The sequence below is a fragment of the Triplophysa dalaica genome, chromosome 18 (assembly GCF_015846415.1).
Source record: "Triplophysa dalaica isolate WHDGS20190420 chromosome 18, ASM1584641v1, whole genome shotgun sequence".
NCBI lineage: Eukaryota > Metazoa > Chordata > Actinopteri > Cypriniformes > Nemacheilidae > Triplophysa > Triplophysa dalaica.
In genome coordinates, this window is record NC_079559.1 from 14010853 (window position 1) to 14032563 (window position 21711).

General features: G+C 36.3%; 3 protein-coding genes and 1 long non-coding RNA gene across 4 annotated transcripts; 3 read left to right on the top strand and 1 right to left on the bottom strand.

The window, feature by feature from the left end:
* Positions 1 to 5781: 5781 nt before the first annotated feature.
* Positions 5782 to 6593, bottom strand: LOC130407232 (uncharacterized). The gene is made up of 3 exons (XR_008904594.1): positions 6516 to 6593; positions 6052 to 6384; positions 5782 to 5909 (listed from the first exon to the last, which is right to left on the bottom strand). It is a non-coding gene; the product is annotated as an uncharacterized LOC130407232 (long non-coding RNA).
* Positions 6594 to 7420: 827 nt separating this feature from the next.
* On the top strand, positions 7421 to 10086 carry LOC130407221 (transmembrane protein 233). Its single transcript, XM_056729963.1, has 2 exons — positions 7421 to 7612; positions 9940 to 10086. The coding sequence occupies exons 1-2, from the start codon at positions 7421 to 7423 to the stop codon at positions 10084 to 10086; spliced, it is 339 nt and encodes a 112-aa protein (XP_056585941.1).
* A 3078-nt stretch (positions 10087 to 13164) lies between these two features.
* Positions 13165 to 18302, top strand: prkab1b (protein kinase, AMP-activated, beta 1 non-catalytic subunit, b). Its single transcript, XM_056729643.1, has 8 exons — positions 13165 to 13315; positions 13762 to 13912; positions 14600 to 14751; positions 15713 to 15815; positions 15907 to 16021; positions 16121 to 16251; positions 16579 to 16647; positions 17798 to 18302. Exons 2-8 carry the CDS (start codon positions 13769 to 13771, stop codon positions 17873 to 17875), a joined length of 792 nt encoding a protein of 263 aa, XP_056585621.1. The 5' UTR covers positions 13165 to 13315; positions 13762 to 13768; the 3' UTR covers positions 17876 to 18302.
* A 1363-nt stretch (positions 18303 to 19665) lies between these two features.
* LOC130406871 (phospholipase A2, minor isoenzyme-like) lies at positions 19666 to 21363 on the top strand. The gene is made up of 5 exons (XM_056729448.1): positions 19666 to 19714; positions 19953 to 20100; positions 20186 to 20319; positions 20788 to 20908; positions 21336 to 21363. The coding sequence occupies exons 1-5, from the start codon at positions 19666 to 19668 to the stop codon at positions 21361 to 21363; spliced, it is 480 nt and encodes a 159-aa protein (XP_056585426.1).
* Positions 21364 to 21711: the final 348 nt, after the last annotated feature.

The window sequence follows — 21711 nt, forward strand, 5'->3', positions numbered from 1 at the left end:
CTCCATATGCAGTTTCAAGTCTGGGAATATCTGTCGATACTTTGCAGTAGTAAATGCCAGAATGATTTGGATGTATTGAAGGCAGGTGAAGTGTCGCATTGAATCTCACATTTATTCTACGTAATCGATGCATGGAATTATCAAATCTTTCAGAGGTGACGATGAGATTGTTTTTCAACCATAAAACAAAGATTCGCTCTGAACTTGAATCTGCTTCAATGTAACAGTTAATGCTCACATTTACCCCTTCACTTATGTGTACTTTCTCAGGTATTTGCCGAACAGACAGTCCCAATAAAGGAACAAAACCTGATTAATAAAATACAGTTCTCATTAGACAAATTAGTGTATTGTGTATTTCATTATACAACTTGTTCATTATTCCATAATTCATACTAGGACAAATTGCAAAAAAAACACACACACTAACATACCTGTAAAGCAGATGATTATAGCGAAAGCAAAGTGACTTTTCATTTTAACTTAACTGCACAGATTGTAGGTCTCACACATTAGCAGAGGCAGGTGTTTATCAGTCAGTAGAAACAATGCGTCTCATCTGCATCATGCTCCTGTGACACCCACAGGCAGATTACGTTTTTGCAACATTTTCGTCCTACCTCCTAAAATCTTCTGTTGTGGTAACATAAGTATTTTTTTACTTATTTACAACATTTATATTAGTCCATCCTTTCAGTTACTCAAAGGTCACACAGTTGTGCAACTTCAGATGTAAAGTACAACTTCACATATTTACTATGGACATTATACAACTAACAAGTGTCTAGATTTATTAGGTCCTGTCTACCTTTTACATTTTAGATTTTATGATAAATTTCAACACATTTTGTTTTGCTTACAATAGTGTGTTTGTGCTATGTTTGTTTTGAAGAAATGCCACCTGTTTTGTAATTGTTTATACCTTTGACCTTTGAGAATGAAGTTGCAGTGGAGGATGTCTGTGAAATGTCTTTCCACAAGATCACGATAGTGAGAAGTGCAAAAAACAAACAAACAAAACCTCTCTCTTTTGTATTTTTGTTTGTTTGTTTTAGCAGGTGTATTGCTGCTTATACTATAAACTTTCTAGTGTACATTGCAAATATTGTTGGCCTTTATTAAAATTGGCTTGTGTTGTTCCCCATTTGCATATAGACTTCTGTTATAGTATAAAAGTAAATCTAACAATGTGGAACAAAGGGATGTCACCCACAGACTTTTCAAGGTGTTACATGTGATGCCTATGGGATGACCTCTGTGAAGTTGGCACCCTGTATAAATAAACTGTCACCAAAACTATACCATTCATCTTTGCTGTGTTTGTGCTGATTTGTGCTGCAAAAATGAACGTTTGTGCTAGTTTGGCATTCAACATATTAAACATTCTTTTATTGATTATGTGACGTCACTCAACATCCCATGTCATCCAAATCATATCAAATTGGTGCCATTCGTTTGTGCTTGATTAATGCCCGTTTGTGCCATTAAAACAAACTCTGTAACTATTTTCCTTCCCGAGATATAACAAGAAGAATTTAGGGGCTTCACTTTTGACCCCATGTTGTTTAAAGCAGCCGTGCAAAGGTGTTTCATGCATTCTGACTTCTTTACAATGTTAAGCGTGCTATCATCTCATGCTTAACATGGTCAACTTGTCACAAAAGAGTTGGGCGTATTACGTAGTATTTCTGTGCTCGATACACTCCCCCAGCAACCGTACAGGTTTCAGATTTTGTTTCCAAACATATAAAACTGTTTTGGAACAATTTTTCTTAGTCCCTTATTGGAAAATTCTTCTGGAAATTCTTCACACGGCACACCCACATGGTAGCAGGGAGAGCAGGAGAAGGAGCATGCGCAGACGTCACTTTCACTTGTGTGCAGAAGAAAAAGAGAGAGAGCATACGTATTATTTTTTCACTGCATTTGGCTGATTAACGTTGTTTAAACTGTGTATATAACGCTGGATTTGGAGATTGTTTGAAACTGATATATGGAGCCGTCCCAGCGCTAAATGATACCGGACATGAACCAAATGTGGTGAGTGAAACTGATGTCTGTGTTTTGTTTACATGGTTGCACACGTGCTTTGGTTCAGCCTACCCCTCCACCCCGCACGTGCCGTGTGTTTTCGGAAATAATCATAAAGCTGTATCTATCTTTTATAAGTGTGATCAAACTAAATACTCTTCGAAAATAAAAAGTATACAATGCTACTCTATAGGTACTCTAGATTAATATGAGATTGGCAGAAACCCCATGTGTTACGCCCACTTTAAATCACCCCGAACAGCTGGTGTTTGTTTGTGCTCAATCTGTGCCGATTTGTGCTGTTAAAAAAGACCCGGAACACAGCACAAATGAATTTTATAGTTTTGATGACAATTTATTTACAGTTTATGGAGTGCCAACTTCACAGAGGTTATGGGATGGACGGTACTTGGGATTGGAATGCTGGGTCTCTTAACCATTAGAGGGAAGATTAAAGGGGTCACATGGCGCGAATTTGTGTTTTTCTGTATCTTTGGTGTGTTATACGTTGCCCAAATACATTAAAATTGCAAAAATTCAAGTTTCGGAGCAAAAAATGCATTCTATCTAAAAGGAAATGCTCACCCAGACCTGCCTGAAATGCGTCGTGTAACCACACCCCCACAAATCTACGTCAGTTCGTGGTGTGATTTGACTTAGACCACCCAAATGTATGCTTAAGTAAGGTGGCTGTACCTGTTAGTACAATTGCTTTGGAACCTGATGTTCCAATTATGGTGAGAGGCGTTACATTTCCGTCTCACGCTTTCAGTATTCGTCCAATCACTATGCACCGGTTAACTGGCCAATCAAAGCACACCTTGCTTTTCAGAGCGATGAGCTTTGCAAAAATCTGCGCATTTCAGAGAGGCGGGGCAAAGAGGAGATACAAACATGCACGGTATGTGGAAAATACAGTAGTTTTTTTACCTTAAATCATGTATACACATTGCATTACATCTAAAACAAAGGATAATATTCATTAAAGCCGTGTCATATGACCCCTTTAAAGTCCAAATCCAAATGAATAAAAAGTTAGTGTGAAATCTACTGCCCTCTGCTGTTAAGAGTAAAGAGTGCACTTTGTGCATGCCTTTTCTTGTCTTTGAATTTTTTATAAATATACAAAGATTTGAAAACTGAAGAATATATAAATGTAAGAATTAAAAAAAAAGTCTATAGAAACTGTGTGGAAAAATATTGACACTTTTAGAAATTAAATTCAAATGAGTCCAAATCTACACAAAACATTCTCAAACATACACACAGACAAATTTTAATCCAGTTTGAAAATCTTAGGATGGCCGTCTAAAACTGTGCTTGAGTTTTACAAAAATTCCAACAACATGTGATATAGCAAGAGACTACAAATAAAGATAAGAATGCTGTTTATTTCAGCAATACAACCCAAAAAACACAGCAGGAAATCATGCAAGATAGTCAAGCAGTGCCACACTTAATCAGGCCATCCTTTTTTATGTGTTATGTGATGATGTGGTCAACATAAATAAAATAGTCGGTGCTCACGAACGTCTCTTCTTTCCTGTTTGTTACTTCTGTTTGCACTTGAATGTTTTTTTAGCGATTCCTCTATAAGCACATAACCCTATGGTGGCGGCCGCAGCTATAGCAGCTGTGGTCAGAGGTATGAGAAGTTTTTCGTTTTTGCATCCCACACAAGACCCATAGTCACGAAATGAACTGACACCCAGAAGATCTAAAATCAGTTCTCAGTTTGACAGATAACATCTTGGTGTACTTCTGTTTAATTTATTTGGCTTCTTCCTTAATATTTTGTTTCTCTATGTTGTTTTGAGTGTTTTGTGATATGCATGTGTTGTAGGTCTGTAGAATTGTAGAATAATCTTTACAGTGCAAGAACAAAAATCTGTCACATGTATATGTGGATCTTTGAAGTATATTTTTGAAAGACAAAAATCATTAAGAGTATAATATAATGGGATAACAAAATGTATATTTTCTTGGTTTTGCAGCTGGATTTAATGCATTGATCATGAAAATAGAAGGAATTACAATAAGAACATAATTTTCAGACTTTTAGATTTCAATCTTGTACAGTTTGTGTAAATTATTGTGTATTTTTCATATTTTTCATATTGTAAAAACACTTATCTGTATTCTGGGAAGTTTACTGAATGGTTCGGTATTAAGTGACTGTATGTCTGGAAGATTATTTAAAATGTGAATTGTTACCTCCTTACGTGACATTACTTTTACCAATTTAATCTTTAAAAAATCTTTAAACTTTAACCTAATTTTTATAGATGACTGAATAAATTATTTCAAATACCAATGACACTTGAGAAATTCTATATAACTGATAATGTATGATGTGACTGATAATTTTGTAGGTTCTTTTTATTCACATTTGGCTTTACCGCATAAAGACTCCCACAGTATGTTATTGATTCTCTCTCATGAGAGCAACAAAATCACCCACACACCTAAATCTGTACACCAGTTCACACATGTAAATTAAGATAAAATGAAACTAAGTATGTAAGCTTTTTAAGGCATGTCAAATGCTCGAGTTTAATCTTTTATGATATCTGTTAACTCAAACAATACTTAATTTTTTCTCACCTTCTTGTATAATGTTTTTGCATTAATTAATATGAACTTTAAATGCTACCTTGTAAAAAATAATAGTGAACCATAGTTTTTTCAAAACACATTTCATTCATAGCCACCACGTTTAAATTTAGATGTTTTACTTTACTGCATTGCTATTAATATTAACTCTAAACCAGTTTGTTATCACTGCAACATAAAAATAAACATTAAAGACTAAGAATACACTTGGCTGCTAAGTAACAAACTTTGCTTCAGAGGGTTATTATTATTGTTATAATAATAAGTGTTTATTCAACCATTCTTATCTGTAATTTCTTGGCTGAGTGGGTGAATCTACAGTCCTATACTGCTGAGAAAAGAAGAACTCAATTGTGCTGCTTCATGAAGACAATTCTGCTTAAAACAGATCCAAATTAAACTTTCAAAATCAATATTCATTAAAAACAAATGAAGAGAAACAACGGTACCTATAATTGTTAAAAGCTTTATAAAAAATAGTATCTAGCTCAAAGAGATTAAAGTGAACAAAATTCAGTCCAATCTTGCTTAGAAAAATCACCCTTCATCGTTTCTTTTACTCTTTATGTGGAGCTCGGAGTATGTCACTAAATCTTCAGTACAGGTCACTGTCGAAGGTACCAGAGCTGCACAGTTCTAAACAAGTCATAATATAAATATTACATCTACAGTTTACATATATATTATATTAACTGTGTGCTTTCTATACTGAGCAACAATCAACTTAAATTAAAGCATCAATTCATATTTACCTCATAACTTGATTGTATGCCCTCTTGATTATGTGAAACATTTACTGCAGCATAAACAACATTTTCAGACTTAACTGAATGCTGTGATCCAATTGTAGCATCCATCTGGGAGAAAATTAAGAATTTTGAAAACTACTATATAAATAATAATATTCACATAAACTAAAACACAGTAAACATGAAGGCCACTTACTATTTCTTTATGTTCTCTTCTGTAGTGTCCTAAAAACATGCAAAGGTTACACTTATATACACTAAAATTAACTATAATGAAATAATATCCTTGCCTAATTTGAATTTTACTTTTAACAGCCCAAACTATACTTGCTGATAGAGTTAAAACAATTATACCTACCTTTGTAATGATGTGAATGACAAAGGCAATGCAGACCATCAGCAAGATAATTCCCAATCCTGAAAGTGACCATTTCAACACTGTGTCCTTAGAGGGATTCATTGGACTTGAAAAGTTAAAATGTCGACTTGGTGTTGTAACAATTGTTGAACTATTCACTGCAAGTAATAAGGTTTGAGATTGACGGTATTATAGGAGTAAAAGATTGTTATTTTTAGAGCAAAATTAAACATTGGCCATTATATCATTTTAAAACAAAATCAAAAAATTATAAAACAATAAAATAATTAAAAAGCTTACCAATATATATATGTGTTCCCTTTCCGTACACCGTTTCAAGTCTGGGCATATCCATCGATACTTTGCAGTAGTAAATGCCAGAGTGATTTGGACGTATTGAAGGCAAGTGAAGGGTCGCGTTGATGCTAACATTTCCACTATTTAATCGATGCGTAAAATCAGTATAATTTTTACCGTCAACAGTGAGATTATTTTTTAACCATAGTACTAAAATTCGCTCCGATGTTGAATCTGTTTCAATGTAACACTTAATGCTCACATTTTCTCCTTCAGTGGTATCTATTTTCTCAGGTGTTTGCCGAACAGACAGTCCCGATACAGGGACAAATAGGCCTGATAAAAGACACAATTCTCATTAGAAATAATGTTCTTTTATCACATATATTCCAGGTCATCCAAACAATGCGAACAATAATAGCATGGGCCATCGCTGAAAATAACACACAAAGACATAGGCGACATACCTGTGAGAAAGATGATGAAGAGGGGAGCAAAGAGACCTTTCATTTTATCTAAACTGCACAGACGGATTGTTTCACAAGTTAGCAGTGGCAGGTGCTTTTCAATTTCCTGTGTGATATATCCTGTCACTACGGCTCATGCAAAATCTCGTCTGTGTTGACACTTGAGGTCAATTTATTTTTTACCACTATAAAATGTCTTGCATCTCTTGCAATATTAAGTGTCCGACAGAACATTGTTTAACATTTTTTGATCTTTATCTTTATGAATGCATGGAAGCATATAGCTTTCGCGATGTATTTTGATTTAACACGTCGATTCAGCGCATCAATCTTCGTCTGGTAGGTGCAATGCAGCGTTCGTCCTCTAGGCTCCGCTGTTCTCCTCATTGTAGTACTGTGCAAAAATCGTGGGAAAATTGCCAGTGTGCATTTCTTGGCAGCCTTGTAATGTGATTTTGGGACCATTATCCACATGGCTTTATAAGTAACATTAACACTCACGTCTCCCTTTGACAGATAATGGCAAGATGGGCAAGTAGACAGACCTTGTTTTTTCTTTACTTGCCTCTCCTCTTACATCTTACAGTACATCGCTGCAACGTCTCGCACGCATTCCCTCGCCCTCTATCAGTCTCTCTCCCTCTCTCTTGCTCTCTCTCCACTTTTTCCTCTCTGAAGTAGGATAGTGTTCAGCCCCAGTGGTAATTAGGTCATAAGCCATCTCTGACTCACTCAACTTCTCATCCATCGCTTTTCACTCTTACTCAATCATCCCCTGTTCTGCTCCTGGCTTCTTATTTCTCCTGCTGCCTCTGTTCACTATCCTGATCTTCTCTTCAAACCTCTAGCGAAGGCTCTAGCTCGTCACATCTTACAGGCTTTGAGTCTCCTGATCGTTCTGCATCATGAGTTCCGGTGTCCAGAAATCGGATGAAAAGTCGAGGGGGTCTATAGATGGGAGTATTAATAACAGTTTTGGAATGACTGCTGAATCACAAGAGCCGCCACCTTTGAAGAATTACATTTTTCTGACTATCTTCACCTGCTTTTGCCCCGCGTGGCCTATCAACATTGTGGCGTTGGTTTTTTCTCTCATGGTGAGTGGAAATTACATTATTTTGTATTATTCAGGGGTCAAGTAAACAAACAATGCAACATGTGTCTGAAGGGCTTCCCAGAGGTAACTGACCCCTTGGTGGGCATAACCAGCTGCGGTACCTGAATATTGAGTAGTGCAAAGTGTTTGGTCAGGTGTAAGGTGCTTGCGGGTTTACAGTCCTTCAGGTTGTGTGATGCTTGTGGCTTTGGAATCTGACTGAATGTACTAATGGTTCAGCTCGACATATAAGTGTTATAAATAGACGGGCTTCAAGTATCTGTGCAGTTAACATTGTGGCACTCCCATACATGCAAGAAATACTGCATGAACCCTCACACACACATCTCTTTGCTCTACTCGCATTTATACAATTCTGGAGATTATGAGAATAACTGATGATATGATTTCTTAAGGCATTCATTTGAAGTAGCTCTTAAAGTTTCTCAGGTTGTTTCCAAACCACAGGGCTCTAAAATAGATGAAGAGGAAAGTTTTTTCAGTGGTTTACGCCCAGATTTTTCACACCCTAACCTCAGCATGCAAAACTTTCTTTCAGAATGTCCCACCGCTCACAACAATTGGATATAATTCAGAATTAAACAGTGATTATATATGAACATATAATATAAATAATGTGGATGAAAATGGTTTCAACATATATGCTAAGGGGCCGTTTCCCGAACAGGGCTTAAGCGTAGTCCCAGACAAAATTAAATGTTAGAGCTGTCTTGATCGAAAACAACTTACACTAACAGATTTTAAAATACATCAGTGTATTTGTGTTGTCTCAATACACACCGATAAAGTTTTTTTTCGTAAAGTTTTTTTTTAAATAGATTTAAATATCCTAATTACACTAAGGCCTAGTCCTGGTTTAAGATAACCCTTTATAACATAAAGTCTGCATATAAAAGCAAACCGTGATCCATGGCACTCACTGTCATTCACCCACATCAGGACATAAAGATAACTAGCCGTTGATTCCCCTTACACATAACCCCCTTTATTCAACCATCAATCTGTGCCTTTCAAATGCTACCCCCAGTCTAGATTCAGGTCTGAATGGGGCAAGGTGCAGAGGTTTGCTGTGGAGAGCAAAACCTCTAGCTAGTTTCAGGTTGACTCCTACGCGGGCGTCTCACATGCAGTAAAGACGATTACAGCGGCTGCAGCTGCCACAGCGAGGCCTGTGAGAAACTAGATTAGCATCACACATCACGCAATCCTGTTTATTGCCCCCTCACACACTGGGGGTTTATGCATGTTGCGTAAAGCATTGCATTTAAAGGCTAGGTTCCATACGCAGAGAAGACACAAACTGACAAAAAATGTATAGTTTAAATTTTGGATTAAAGCGTCTACCAAGTCCATAAATGTAAATGCATCACAGCTACACAAATTGCTATCTTTATGACTGCAGAGATTATGTGGTGGATTTAGACCACCTGCTTTCATGTAGAATGTTGGTGAAGCCTGATCATCTTTGTCTTCCAGTAAACATGATTTAGTGCCAGTGATCTATAGGTCTCAGTTTTCGGTCTGATTTTATTAAGAGGGCTGATGGCATTATCACTATGCCCGTTGTGGCTTCCTGCTTTATATGCCATGCACAGAGATCTAGTTTTCATTTTGAAACCTGTCAATGATGATGGTGTCTAATGCAGAAGAGCATTTTTACATAAACCTTATTTCAATGAAATTAATATACATCTTGAAATTAATTGGTGCTTTTTAAATGTCAGTTTTCTTTATGAAACAAACGTTGTTTTTTGTCATTTAATGGATGTGAAATATTTTCAGATTCAAAAAATATTTGACCCCAGACTGATTTTCAGGCGAAATTTTGCCTTTAAACGATTTGTTGTTTTAACTTAAAAAATTAAGTAACTAGGCTGCTTTAAATATTTTAATTAATTCAACTTGAACATATAAGTTAACATAACAATTTAGTATCAGTTCACCTAATAACTAATGTTTTTTTAAATGAATCACCTCAAAATTTTAAGGCAGCCCAGTAACGTCATTTTTTAAGATGAAACACCAAATCAAGTTTTACAGTAAACCTCTTGTTTTCAATCCGGTTAATTTTCTTAAATTCTTAAATAATATTATGTCAATATCTATACCGTATTTAGGCATGTCAGTAGGTTTTCTAGATGCAAAACCTCATTAAATCAATATAAAATAAAACAGCCAACACACTAGTTTGAATTGTAATATTTAGATATTAGTCCCTCTCTTATCGACCAATTATTAAATACGATTATTTATAGAATTATTTGGGCAAAATGTAATTTTATTTCTCTCTCTTTCATTGTTGGTCAGTCTCAAAGCAGTTATGATGCAGAAGACTATGAAGGAGCTCAGCGACTGGGAAGAAAGGCTCTTCACATGGGAATCACCTCACTTGTCATTGGCCTGCTGATCATTATGGTCTTCAGTATTGTACACTTTACCACGGTACTCATCTGAACAAACTTCCAGAAATATGGTTATATAAATTGACAATTTACATCATTCTCTTGTATGTCCTATTGTTCAGCAACACAATTTCTGCACTGTTGTGAGTTGTGTGCTAACAAAATATTTGATGAAGACCCCAAAGCAAATATGTTCTTTAATCGGCCTCTCATTTCAACTCAACAGAACACAATCTGATCTCGAGTGGATGGGTGTAGCAGGGCGGCTACATTGTAATTTGGTGGAGATCAGTTCCAGTGCTCACATGAGGACACAGAGCTAAACCCAGAATGTGGTTTCATAGTGGTGGCACCACGTGCTTGAACCATCCTTGGATTTATACGTATTCAATATTTTGAAATGGAATGTATAACAAGGTCTGATTTGCTAACAGCATGGCCAAAGAGACTCCAACATACAGAAACACTATAAGTGTCATACTATTCATCCCAGTTAATACCGATATCCCCAAGATATTCCAGGGTGATGTCATCTCTTTCTGCGGACAGCACTATCGCAACAATCTGCATCTTTGTTGAGTATGATGACACCTCAAATGTTGTAAATGTTTATAGAGGTGTGAATCATGTTTGTCTTGAAGCATACTAAAATGATGCTTTCATGCCAACATCTAACTGATGCTTTCAAAGAAAAGAAAAAAAAACACCCGGTTGAATGTTGCATGGGTGGAAAACAAAATGTTGCGCGATTGTGTTTTTTAAAGAATGTATGAAATGACTCAATAAATACTCACTTATCACATATATGGCTGTCACACTTTTATAATGGACTGCAGTAAGAACGATATCGTCTTCTCGTGGACTCCCCACTCCCTTTCCTCTTTCACACCCAATGTAATCTGCAGCGTTTGGAGTATCCTGTACTCTGATATGTAATATTATAGCCAGCTAAAGTTAAATATAACTAAATCATTCCCCAGACTTGTGAATCACAGTACACTGACTACAGATAAACACGTGTAATGGTATGCTATAGAGGTAGTATTTACTGTAAGGGTTTCTCCTTCAAAGTACTGAATATTTAAAGTACCAATGAATCATTCTTACTTAGCTAACCTATGTTTTCCAGGACTTACCATGAGTCAGAGTCACACGCAGGTGGTATAACTTGATTCTGTTCTCACACGTGTATTAGTGTATGTAGTTCCCTCAATAGCTTGTTGCCAGACATGTTATGACACAGGGATACTGGACTGCTTTATGTCTGAGTTTATAACTTAAACACAGCTGACCGACTCCATCAAAGAATGCACCCAATCTGGTACACTCATCAAACTGTCCAAATCGAATAATAATGACAACAACATACGGTTGAAAATGATAACGATTATATCTTTATTTAATTGCTAATCATATTTACAACAATACTAATTATACAATCACTAAATTATCATCACGATTAATTATAATCAACGTTTTTTACTCAACAACTGTAAAATGTATAGTGCACCAAGAACACTTCCATGATGCCTTAATGTCACACATAACTTTTGCACCTACAGGCGCAGAAAAACTTAAATGAATACTCTTCATTTCATTGACAAATGTTCATTTCATCAGCATTTCTAGATGTATTGTGGCCATTCTAGTCCAGCGTCTGTTGAATTTTAACAAAATCAAACTTCAGAAGTGACATTCAACAGCAATGTGAAAGACTGACACCACGACAAGGTCAATGTTAACAAATAAAAAAATATGTTTTAATTCTTCCTTCACGAGTTCACCCTCGCAGATAAGCAGCTAAGATGTAGGATGAATTGGTAGGGCATGAATATGAAGGTTATGCGTATATGGCGTGCTGTGCTCCACCGGGTCTATCCGAACACGAAGCACTCTACCCTGGTTAGGGCAAGTGCGCCGGGCTCGGAACCGGCTCGAGCCCAGAACACACCCCCCAGGGGGTCCTGTGGGACTGAGAGGAAAATGAGAGGAGCTGGGGTGGAGAAAGGGTGTTGAACATGCGAGAAGCATCAGGTAAGACTGCTTGTGTATTTATGATGGAGCTTGCTTAAGCTGATAGGATAAATGCTGTGATTGCTGATGTTGTACCAGAGATGATTGAGATGAGGTCACATTCTCGAGCTATATATGATTGCTGCTGATAGACCAGCGGGCTGATTGTATGCTTAGGTTCCTCCCGAAATTTGTTAAGAAAACATCATTAAATACATCAGCAAAAATCACTGTTGTATTGCTTAAGTGATGACGAACTTGTTTTATTTGCAGTATTTAAGGTCTAAAAAAATACACTGCATATTTCTGTTGTGTTGACCTGTTTCTCCTATTTTCATTTTCTGCAAATACACATGAAAATAAACAATATTTTTTCATCTGAAATTTGGCAGAAATATAGCTAGTTCACAGAATGAAACAAAATTGATAATTTTACCTAAAAACGTACATTTAAAAAAAAGAAGAACATTATAAAAATGAGAAAAAGTGATTTTGAAATGGTCATGTGTGACACTGGATCACAAAACCAGTCTTAAGTAGCACGGGAACATTTTTAGTAAAAGACAAAAATACATTGTATGGGTCAAAATGATCGAATTTTCTTTAATACCAAAAATTATTAGGATATTAAGTAAAGACTTTATTCCACACAGATATTTTTTAATTTCCTACCTTAAATATATAAAAACTTTATTTTTGTGAGTTGATGGCCTGCCACATTGCCTCTGAAAAACAGCTTAAAAGGCAATTTTCTCACTATTTTGATTTTTTGCACTCTCAGATTCCAGAGTTTTAAACGGTTATATCTCAGCCACATGTCCTATTCTAACAACTCATACATCAATAAAATCTTATTTATTCAGCTTTCAGATTATGTAAAAATCTCAATTTCGAAAAATGTACCCATAAGACTGGTTTTGTTGTCCAGGGTTACATATGTACAAAATTAGTGTGCGAAAATAGAGCACTTTAAATAGGCTTCTCTTGAAGTGTGTTAAAGTGCACTTTGCAACCGGGATTGTAATGTCAGTGTATAAACTAATGCTTTTTTGTTTCGTGCTATTTGTATTTCTTTTGGTTATTAAAGGTCTAGAGATAATAACTGGTAAAATACATAATAAAACTGGTCACGCATGGTCAAAAGCACGATGGTTATTTCCCTACTGAGAGGGCGGAAGAGGTGTGCTTACCATGTAACCTTTTTGGCGACACAATGTGAAAATGGCGTTATGAAAGGAAACTAGCAGAAGCAGATAAAGTATTCAGAGGTAAGTTGCTTCATCATAAGGGAAACTACCACTGACCGAAATGAAACGGAGATAGACTGCAGTCGCTCATGTAGGCGAGGCCTGCTCTTAAGAACAGCAAAAAACATCGAAGTCACGAGGATTTCGAAACATAACCCAAAACACCCCAGTCATTCACTTTGTGGGTGTTAATGAGGTTGTTTGTAATGGCACAGCGTAATGTATAATGCAAGTTTATAAAGCACACGTAAAGTAGGTTTCGTTTGGGTATATATTAGGTGGCCGAGTGCCAAAACGTCATACAGTACACTGTGGTAGGCTACTGTAAACAGCGGTCAAAGGTTAGCTACTTTGCGTACAGTGTGCTGCGATGTTTGGGATTTGCGTTAACTGAATAAGTGCGCTAACTGAGTAGCAACCAAATGTCGAATAGCAGGAGGTTTAAACAAAACTGTTCTGTGAATAAGGATCAGCATGGGGAACACGAACAGCGAGCGGAGCGGCGCGGGCGATAAAGCGAACAGACGCGAGAGCCGCGGCGCTAAAGATTCAACGCGACCCAAACTTCTGCTGGACAGCACGGATGACGGAGACCTCTTTCAAACAGACGATGTCAAGGTGAATAGAGATATTTTTGTTTGTTGATAAAACGAAAACATCTGCCAAATTTATTAAAGGAAGTTGCGAACTCTTTCTTTATTGGTGTTATTTTCAACATTTTGATCAATTAGCAAACTTTACAAATAACAACATGACCAAAAATAGGATGGTTCACTCACATATGAAAAGTCTTCCAAACCTGTTTGAGTTTCTTTATTTTACAGATCACAAAAGACGATATTTTGAAGAATGTTGGTAACCAAACAACATTGGCCCCCATTGACTGCTATTGTGTGGATGCAAAATCCAAATATTTTCTATTGCGCTTCACAGAAAAATAGTCACATACATGTAGCCTGTTTAATGAAATGAGGGTGAATAAATAGTTATATCATTTTTTGACTATCCCATTAAGCAGTTTAAAACTTTAATATGAGAGAAATCAATAATTGAGACATGAATTCATTCAAGTGAGTACTATGTGGTGAAAAACATTTAATATAAAGTAATAATAAGTTATGATGACATCACTACTGAATATAAAGTGTCAATAAATGTACCGATTTCAATTCTCACTGCCTTCCTTCACATCAACGCTTTAGTTCAGCAGGTCGTACTTGCTGCATAATGTAGTAGCTATGCTACGTGTTTATATCTCACACATCTGCTTGCTGTAGTCACCTCATCCGTCTTTCCACCTTTCAGGAGTTTCTAGCGTGGCAACATGATCAGGAGTCAGACTCCAAAGACCCGTCAGAGGAAAGACCCACCGTCTTCCGCTGGAACGGCCCTGGGAAAGAGATCTACTTGTCTGGCTCCTTTAATAACTGGGCAAGCAAAATCCCATTGACTAAGAGGTGAGTGCTGACAGACTGCAGATGATTTGGATGATATGGAGGGCGGTGTTAATGCCAGAAACACAGCAGGAGACGTGTACTTTAAAAATCATAATGCTTCCTCTAAGTAAAGGTGCTATGTGTGTTTCCTCTCAGTAATTTGAGAGTAAAGATGCCATTTTTAGATTATTGCTCTGCTCACTGCAAAATTTCTCACCATTAATAGATTAGTGGGTTTTCCACTAGGGGTCAGTGGGCACTTACAGTATTGTATGCAAAGAGGTCCAAGGTCTATAATACATATAAAGAGCTCATTTAGCGTTTTTCTTTTTGACAGTTGAGAAAATCATTTTAAGGCTGGTTTCTCGTAGTAATTATTACTTACGTTCATGCATTTTAATGTTTTTATCCAAAGCAACTTAATGCCTCCCGGTATCGATCCGGATGGTGTCATCTCTCTCTTTTAAATTAAAACTGAAAACTCATTTTCTTAGCACGCGTCTTTTATGTATTATTTAAAAAAAATGCTATTTATTTTCTTTTTTCAATTATGTTTTCTTATAGATCGTTATAGATTCTGTATTAATTTGAGACTCCTGATCTGTTCAGCACTTTGGTCAACCTTGAGTTGTTTTTAAATGTGCTTTATTAATAAATGATGAAATTAATTGAATGTGCATTTAGTCAATACATATTTATTCGTATGTGTTTGCATTGTGTGCACAAACTTCCTCCTGACAGATGATAGGGTTTACTTTTTGTTACAGAAATTTGTTTTAATAAATTTTACCTTAATGAAACTAAACCATTCAAAAAAATCTGTAAAAAGGGGGAAACATTTTAAACTACACTGTAGTGCCAAGTTACAGTCAACATGATCCAAACTCTAAATACATTTTTGTGTAATAAAACCCAACTAACCACCTTTTCCATTTACTGTTTCCCATATCGTTACTGGTTTGTTCTCTCTCTATTTACACAGTCATAACAATTTTGTTGCAATAATTGATCTGCCAGAGGGTGAGCACCAGTATAAGTTTTACGTGGACGGACACTGGATAGTAGATTCCAAGAGGTGTGAGACAGCTTTATACAATACCCATTAAAGTCATTTTATAATGCAACATATTTGTAAACTTAATCAGCATTAACATTCAATATAATTTTTTTTTCTAGCCTGTTGTGACCAATAAGTCAGGTGTGGTGAATAATGTAATTAAAGTAAGAAAAACAGACTTTGAGGTATTCGATGCCCTGAAGACAGACTCTGAGAAATGTGCTGACATTTCAGGTATGTGTAAATCATTTTGTCTCTACCAAAGAACAAAGTTTAAAGTAAAGTAGCTAAAAGAAGTTCGCTGGTGGTCCAACTATATGCGCTTCCTATCAGACTTATCTAGTTCACCTCCGGGCCCGTACCACCAGGATCCCTACACCAAATCAGAAGACAGACTGCGCTCTCCGCCCATCCTCCCACCACACCTGCTGCAGGTGCTCCTCAACAAAGACACTGGAGTCTCTGTAAGTACTTTAGTTGTGAGCACTTTAGTTTCCTAACCATATCGCTAGTCACCTAGTCAGTTGTTTTAACCACTGTGATGAAGCGGTTATTTTAATATTTTAAATGACTCCTGATAAAAAGAGGTATGTCCCTCCTGGCACCCGCTGAATAATGAGTGTCTCCACGGGTGTGGGTGAGGTGGAGACTCCCAGGCTAAATTTAGCATTGCTGTTTCTGTCAATAGATAAGATATTCTATTTTGGGGTTAAATAGATTTAGAAATTTCTGTTGGGTAAGTCGAGATAGCATAGCCTTTTATTAATGTGCTTCTGTGTGTGTTTCAACAGTGTGACCCCACCCTGCTACCTGAACCAAACCATGTGATGCTCAACCACCTCTATGCACTTTCCATTAAGGTTCGCGTTCACACATTTGGCTCTTTTACTAAAAGAATTCTCTAGTAATGTTACACATTTTTTTTAAGGGACAGATCACCCTCGTGTCATTCCAAACCCATAAGTTATTCTTTTTTGTGGAACACAAAGACAATTGAACAGAATGTTGATGTTGCTCAATGAATTATTGTAAATCGGGATCGAGTTATTGGTAGAGCAATGTTGAATTTTAGCGGCATCTAGCGGTGAGGTTGTGAAATGCAAACAACGGCTCATTCCACCCCTTCCCATTTGAAGCATTACGGTGGCTTACACAGGATAAAGATGTTGTCACGTTTCTTTATCGAAGGAGATGACGTATTTACGAAACATGCTCTCTAGAGCAGTTTGTCTGTTAAGAGCTACTGTAGAAGTGGCGAATTCCATGTAAGGGGACCCGCTTTGTATGTAGACGGAAATAGCTAATTGTAAGGTAATAAAAACATAACACTTCATTATGTAAGGTCTTTATACAGCTCTTAAAACACAGTTATGTAAATTAAAGTCACCATCCAATTAAACATTCAATGTTTCCTGAGGCTCAGTGGTTGGAGCATGGCACTAGCAATGACAAGGTAATAGGTTCGATCCGGGGGGATTGGACGAAGACAGAAACAAAATTATAAAACAATGCAAGATGTAGATGTATATTACAATGTAGATTTTGGTTTTAAAAACAGAATTTCCTGTGAAATGCTCAAGCAGTAATGATTTTTCCACAAACTCTCACCTATTCTGAGTTTATCACAAAAAGTGATAAGGGAAGCCTCCTGCTGACTCTATGGAAAAAGTGTGTGAATGCATCTGCTTTAGTAAAAAAGGAAAATTAAAAAGTGCTCTGTCTGTTTTTTAAGAAGCAAAAAGATAATATGTTTATTAATAATAATCATTTATGTGGAGAATGCTGAACTGTCGCAAACAAAAGATGAAATGTCATTTTTAAAGCTTGACAGCCTATTGTCATTCTTCACTGTCTGTATATTGAAAACAAGAGTGTAAACAATCAGCCTCGCATCTTTTGAAAATGATTTGGGTTTGGAACAACATGAGAGTAAATAAATGTCTAAGTTTTTCTTAAATATTTTTTACATGATCAGCAAATTTCATTACTCTGCCTGTTTTCCTCTCTCAGGATGGCGTGATGGTTCTCAGCGCAACACACCGGTACAAAAAGAAATATGTGACCACACTACTTTACAAGCCTATATGAACACAATCCACATGCCTTTAACACTCTTACAGTATATTCTCAACTTTTCCTGTCAGAGAATGGGACCAAGCACAAAAAACACAATCATATGTCCGAGTGAGTTTATGTTTGTGTATTTTCGAGTGTTAGACCGATTGCTGGTGGAATTGTTAGTGTGGAATATGGTGTAAAAGACATTTTGCTGTTTTATTAATAAAACTATTGTGGCAACAACTTTGCTTACACAATTATTATTAAGACATTTACCAAATGTACAAATATTATTTTTGACTTCTTACCAGCATCAGGAGTAAATAAGTGTTAAAATTGTGTACTGTGTAGAGTTTTATGTGACTTTGTTTAATAAGAAATGTCCTGTCAAGTTGCTCTGGCATTAAATTGACTTGCAAAATATTATGAGAGGAATAAAAATACATTAATGAATGGACCACCGTGCTAATAAAGTCATTTATCTATGAGAAACTAGTTAATCATTTTCATTTATAATTCAGTTACATTTATTTACACAACTAGTGAATATGCTTTTCTTTGGCTTTATTCGACACTACATACAATGCAAAGTCAAATGTAGCAGTCCACAAGAAAAACATGATGTATTTTTGCAGCAAAACACGCAGCCCCATTCTAGCTTATGCATCAGTTTTAGTGTCTTCACGCTTCTTCAGGCATCATGTAAGTGGAAACGAAGACCCCGACTTTGTTATGTAACACACAAGTTGACAGACTGGTTGGTTTTCCAAACATACCTAACATACAAATGCAAAGATCTAGACAGTCATCTGTCTTGGTCGACTACTTTGTCAACCCTGTCAACTTGACTACATCAGAAGCCTTCCTCAGCCACTGCTTAAATCAAAGAGGACCTGGAATTTTGTGGATTAAGGTACTGTAATTTCGATCAAATTATACTTTAACTGTATAATACACAGTGTATAATCATACTCACTATCTCAATATTGATGTGGAATCAACTGGGGTTAAAGTAACCATATGTAGTAAGCTTTGCATCTACCACATTCAATCATTTTTTATGTTAAATTATGTAACAACTGTTAGAAATATTGAATTCCATTGATGGTGAACCCTGTTTAGGATATGTTGCTGTTTTATTTCTTTAAAAACTGGCCACGAATTGGAAATTCTGTGATTTTATTTTTGACTTAATATTTGAAGTCGTTTACTATTCAATACACAGAATACCAATATGCTGAATCAGAATTTAAATCTGTGCTTTGCACAGTGTTATTTGATTGAACCTTTATGCATTTTTTAGTCAAACGTTGTCAGTACCAGCAGTGATTGTAGGTGGGGAGAGTGAAAGATCAGTCCACTTCAATACCACGGCTGAGGTGAGACCCTTGAGCGTGGCACCAATCCCCCATCTACTCCCCATGTGCCGAAGCAATGGCTGCTCACTGCTCTGGGTGTGGGTTCACGGTGTGTGTGTGTGCGCACTTGGATGGGTTAAATGCTGTGCACAAATTCGACATTTTAGTAATTTGTTGTCATTTTACCTCTCTAAAGAAAGGTGTGTTTCCGTTTAAGAAACTCATACCCTGTCACACCCATTAGTTTCAAAAACTCTTCATTACTTCACAAGTGCCTTATAAGTATTCACTCATAATCTTCACAGAGGAGTGTGTTATATAAGGTGGAGAATTAAAATAATGTCAAATATTTGTGTAAAAACACAAGCAACAGCGACTCATGGCGATGAAAAACAACTTTAAAATTGAAAGAACATAAAGACCTAAAGTAAACAGCGGACATCATTTTTTCTATCCCACAGTATGGAAGTCTTTCTGACAGTTCTGATCCTCAGTGCAACTCTACAGCTGTGTAAGTATTCTTAAAATGTAAAAAAACACAAGTTTATATCATCACAAATAAAGGTTGCTTGGACAGGATTATTGCCAAGTACAAAATTAAAATGTGTTATTTATCTCCTGTTTTAATTGATCATTTCATTACATTCTGGCATAATTTGCTGGGAAATCAACTTTTTGTTGTCGCTTCATAACATACAGTTATTAGAGATACTTAAATAATTACATAAATGTTGTTATATTTTCCGAAGCACATTTGAACAATGAAAGACAGTTGCTCCAGTTCAGGGAAATGATCAAATGCACGCTACCTAACAGCTCACCGCTCGAGGATTTTGGAGACTATGGCTGCTTCTGCGGTTTGGGTGGCCAAGGAACACCTGTTGACCAGCTAGACCAGTAAGTTTATGTTGGCACACACACACATTCAGACAATTTTCTTTTTAAAATTGTCTGCTCATGTCTTTCTGTTATTGTTTTATAGATGTTGTTTTACTCATGATCATTGCTATGGAAATGCTTCAAATTCCGACTCCTGCGATACATTTTCGGACAACCCTTACACAAACATCTATGACTTTGAGTGCGATAAAAATAACAAAACAATCACGTGTCTGGGTGAGTGAGGATTAAACCCAAGTTGACCTACTCATGACTGGATAGAGATAAGTGACATTAATTGAGAAAAAACCTTGGTAAAAGTAGTATGATAACATTTTAGAGGATAGTTTGCTCACAAATGAAAAAGATTTTTATCTATTACGACCCCACATGTCATTCCAAACCTATATGACTTTTTGTTTTGAAGAATGTTTAACCAAACAAGAGTGGCCCCCATTGACTTCCAAATGTACAGAGAAAACCACTGAGACATGTCTCAAAATATCTTCTTTTGTGTTCCACAGAAGAAAGAGTCATTTACAGGTTTTAAACCATGTGGGGGTGAATATTTTTTGGTTAACCATCCCTTTAACAAACTGTAACAGACATGTTATTGACAGTGTGGCATATATGGGCTGCAGAAACGCACTTTCAATACTGTGCAGACATATTATACATTGTAAACTCTCTTATTCTCTCTTTCAGCCAGTAATAACGCATGCGAAATGTCCATCTGTCAGTGTGACAAGACAGCAGCGGAGTGCTTTGCTCAGGCTCCATATAACACCTCCAACAATCAACTCTCTAACAGTCTGTGCAGCTCAGCGTTCAGAGAAAATCCCAGCTTTATTACCATTCTGTCTATACTCACACTTTTATACAACAAAATACAAAGTCACTGAAAAACAAAAGTTTTTTTTAAAACCTGCAAATAGATCGAGAAAGCTGTTTCTCAAACTTTTTCCAGGCCTTAAACATTCTTGTCTTCATTCAAGAAAATAATTATTGTATCAGCAATGCAAATAGCAAACACATGCTGATGTTCCCAAGTTTCTGTCGGCCACATGTGATTTGTGCTTTTTGTGTGCGAGTGTACGTGCACGTGTACACATCTTGTGTTTGTAATACCCTATATTGGTTTATCATTATGACACGCCCATCAAGGTTATATTATTGCATAAATATTTAGCTGCAAACTGTCCTGTCATTCTAGTCTTGGAAGTCTACCATGAAAACCTTTTTGCCTCTTTTAGTGCTGAGTGCCTGTCTGCCCGCCTGTGAGTATATCGCAAATATGTTTTACCATCTAACTCCTGGAAACTGGCAAATTATAGAAATGTTTTATGTTTTGTAATATGTGTAATGGAAAAGTTAAAGGTATAGACACAGTGTTTTATTATATCTGAATTATTAATAAAAAACAGGATTAGTTTTTTTTATTGTTTTTTGTTGGATAAATGACAGCTGTAGGACACTCCTCTAAAATTACTTGAAAAACCTTAAAAATATATACATCGAAAATTATTGACTAAGAAGTGTGGTAAAATATTTTTGTTTAAGCATCTGTCCAACAGTTTTATTTGTGCTCTTTCTCAACTTTGACACAGTATTTTCATACTGCTATAATTT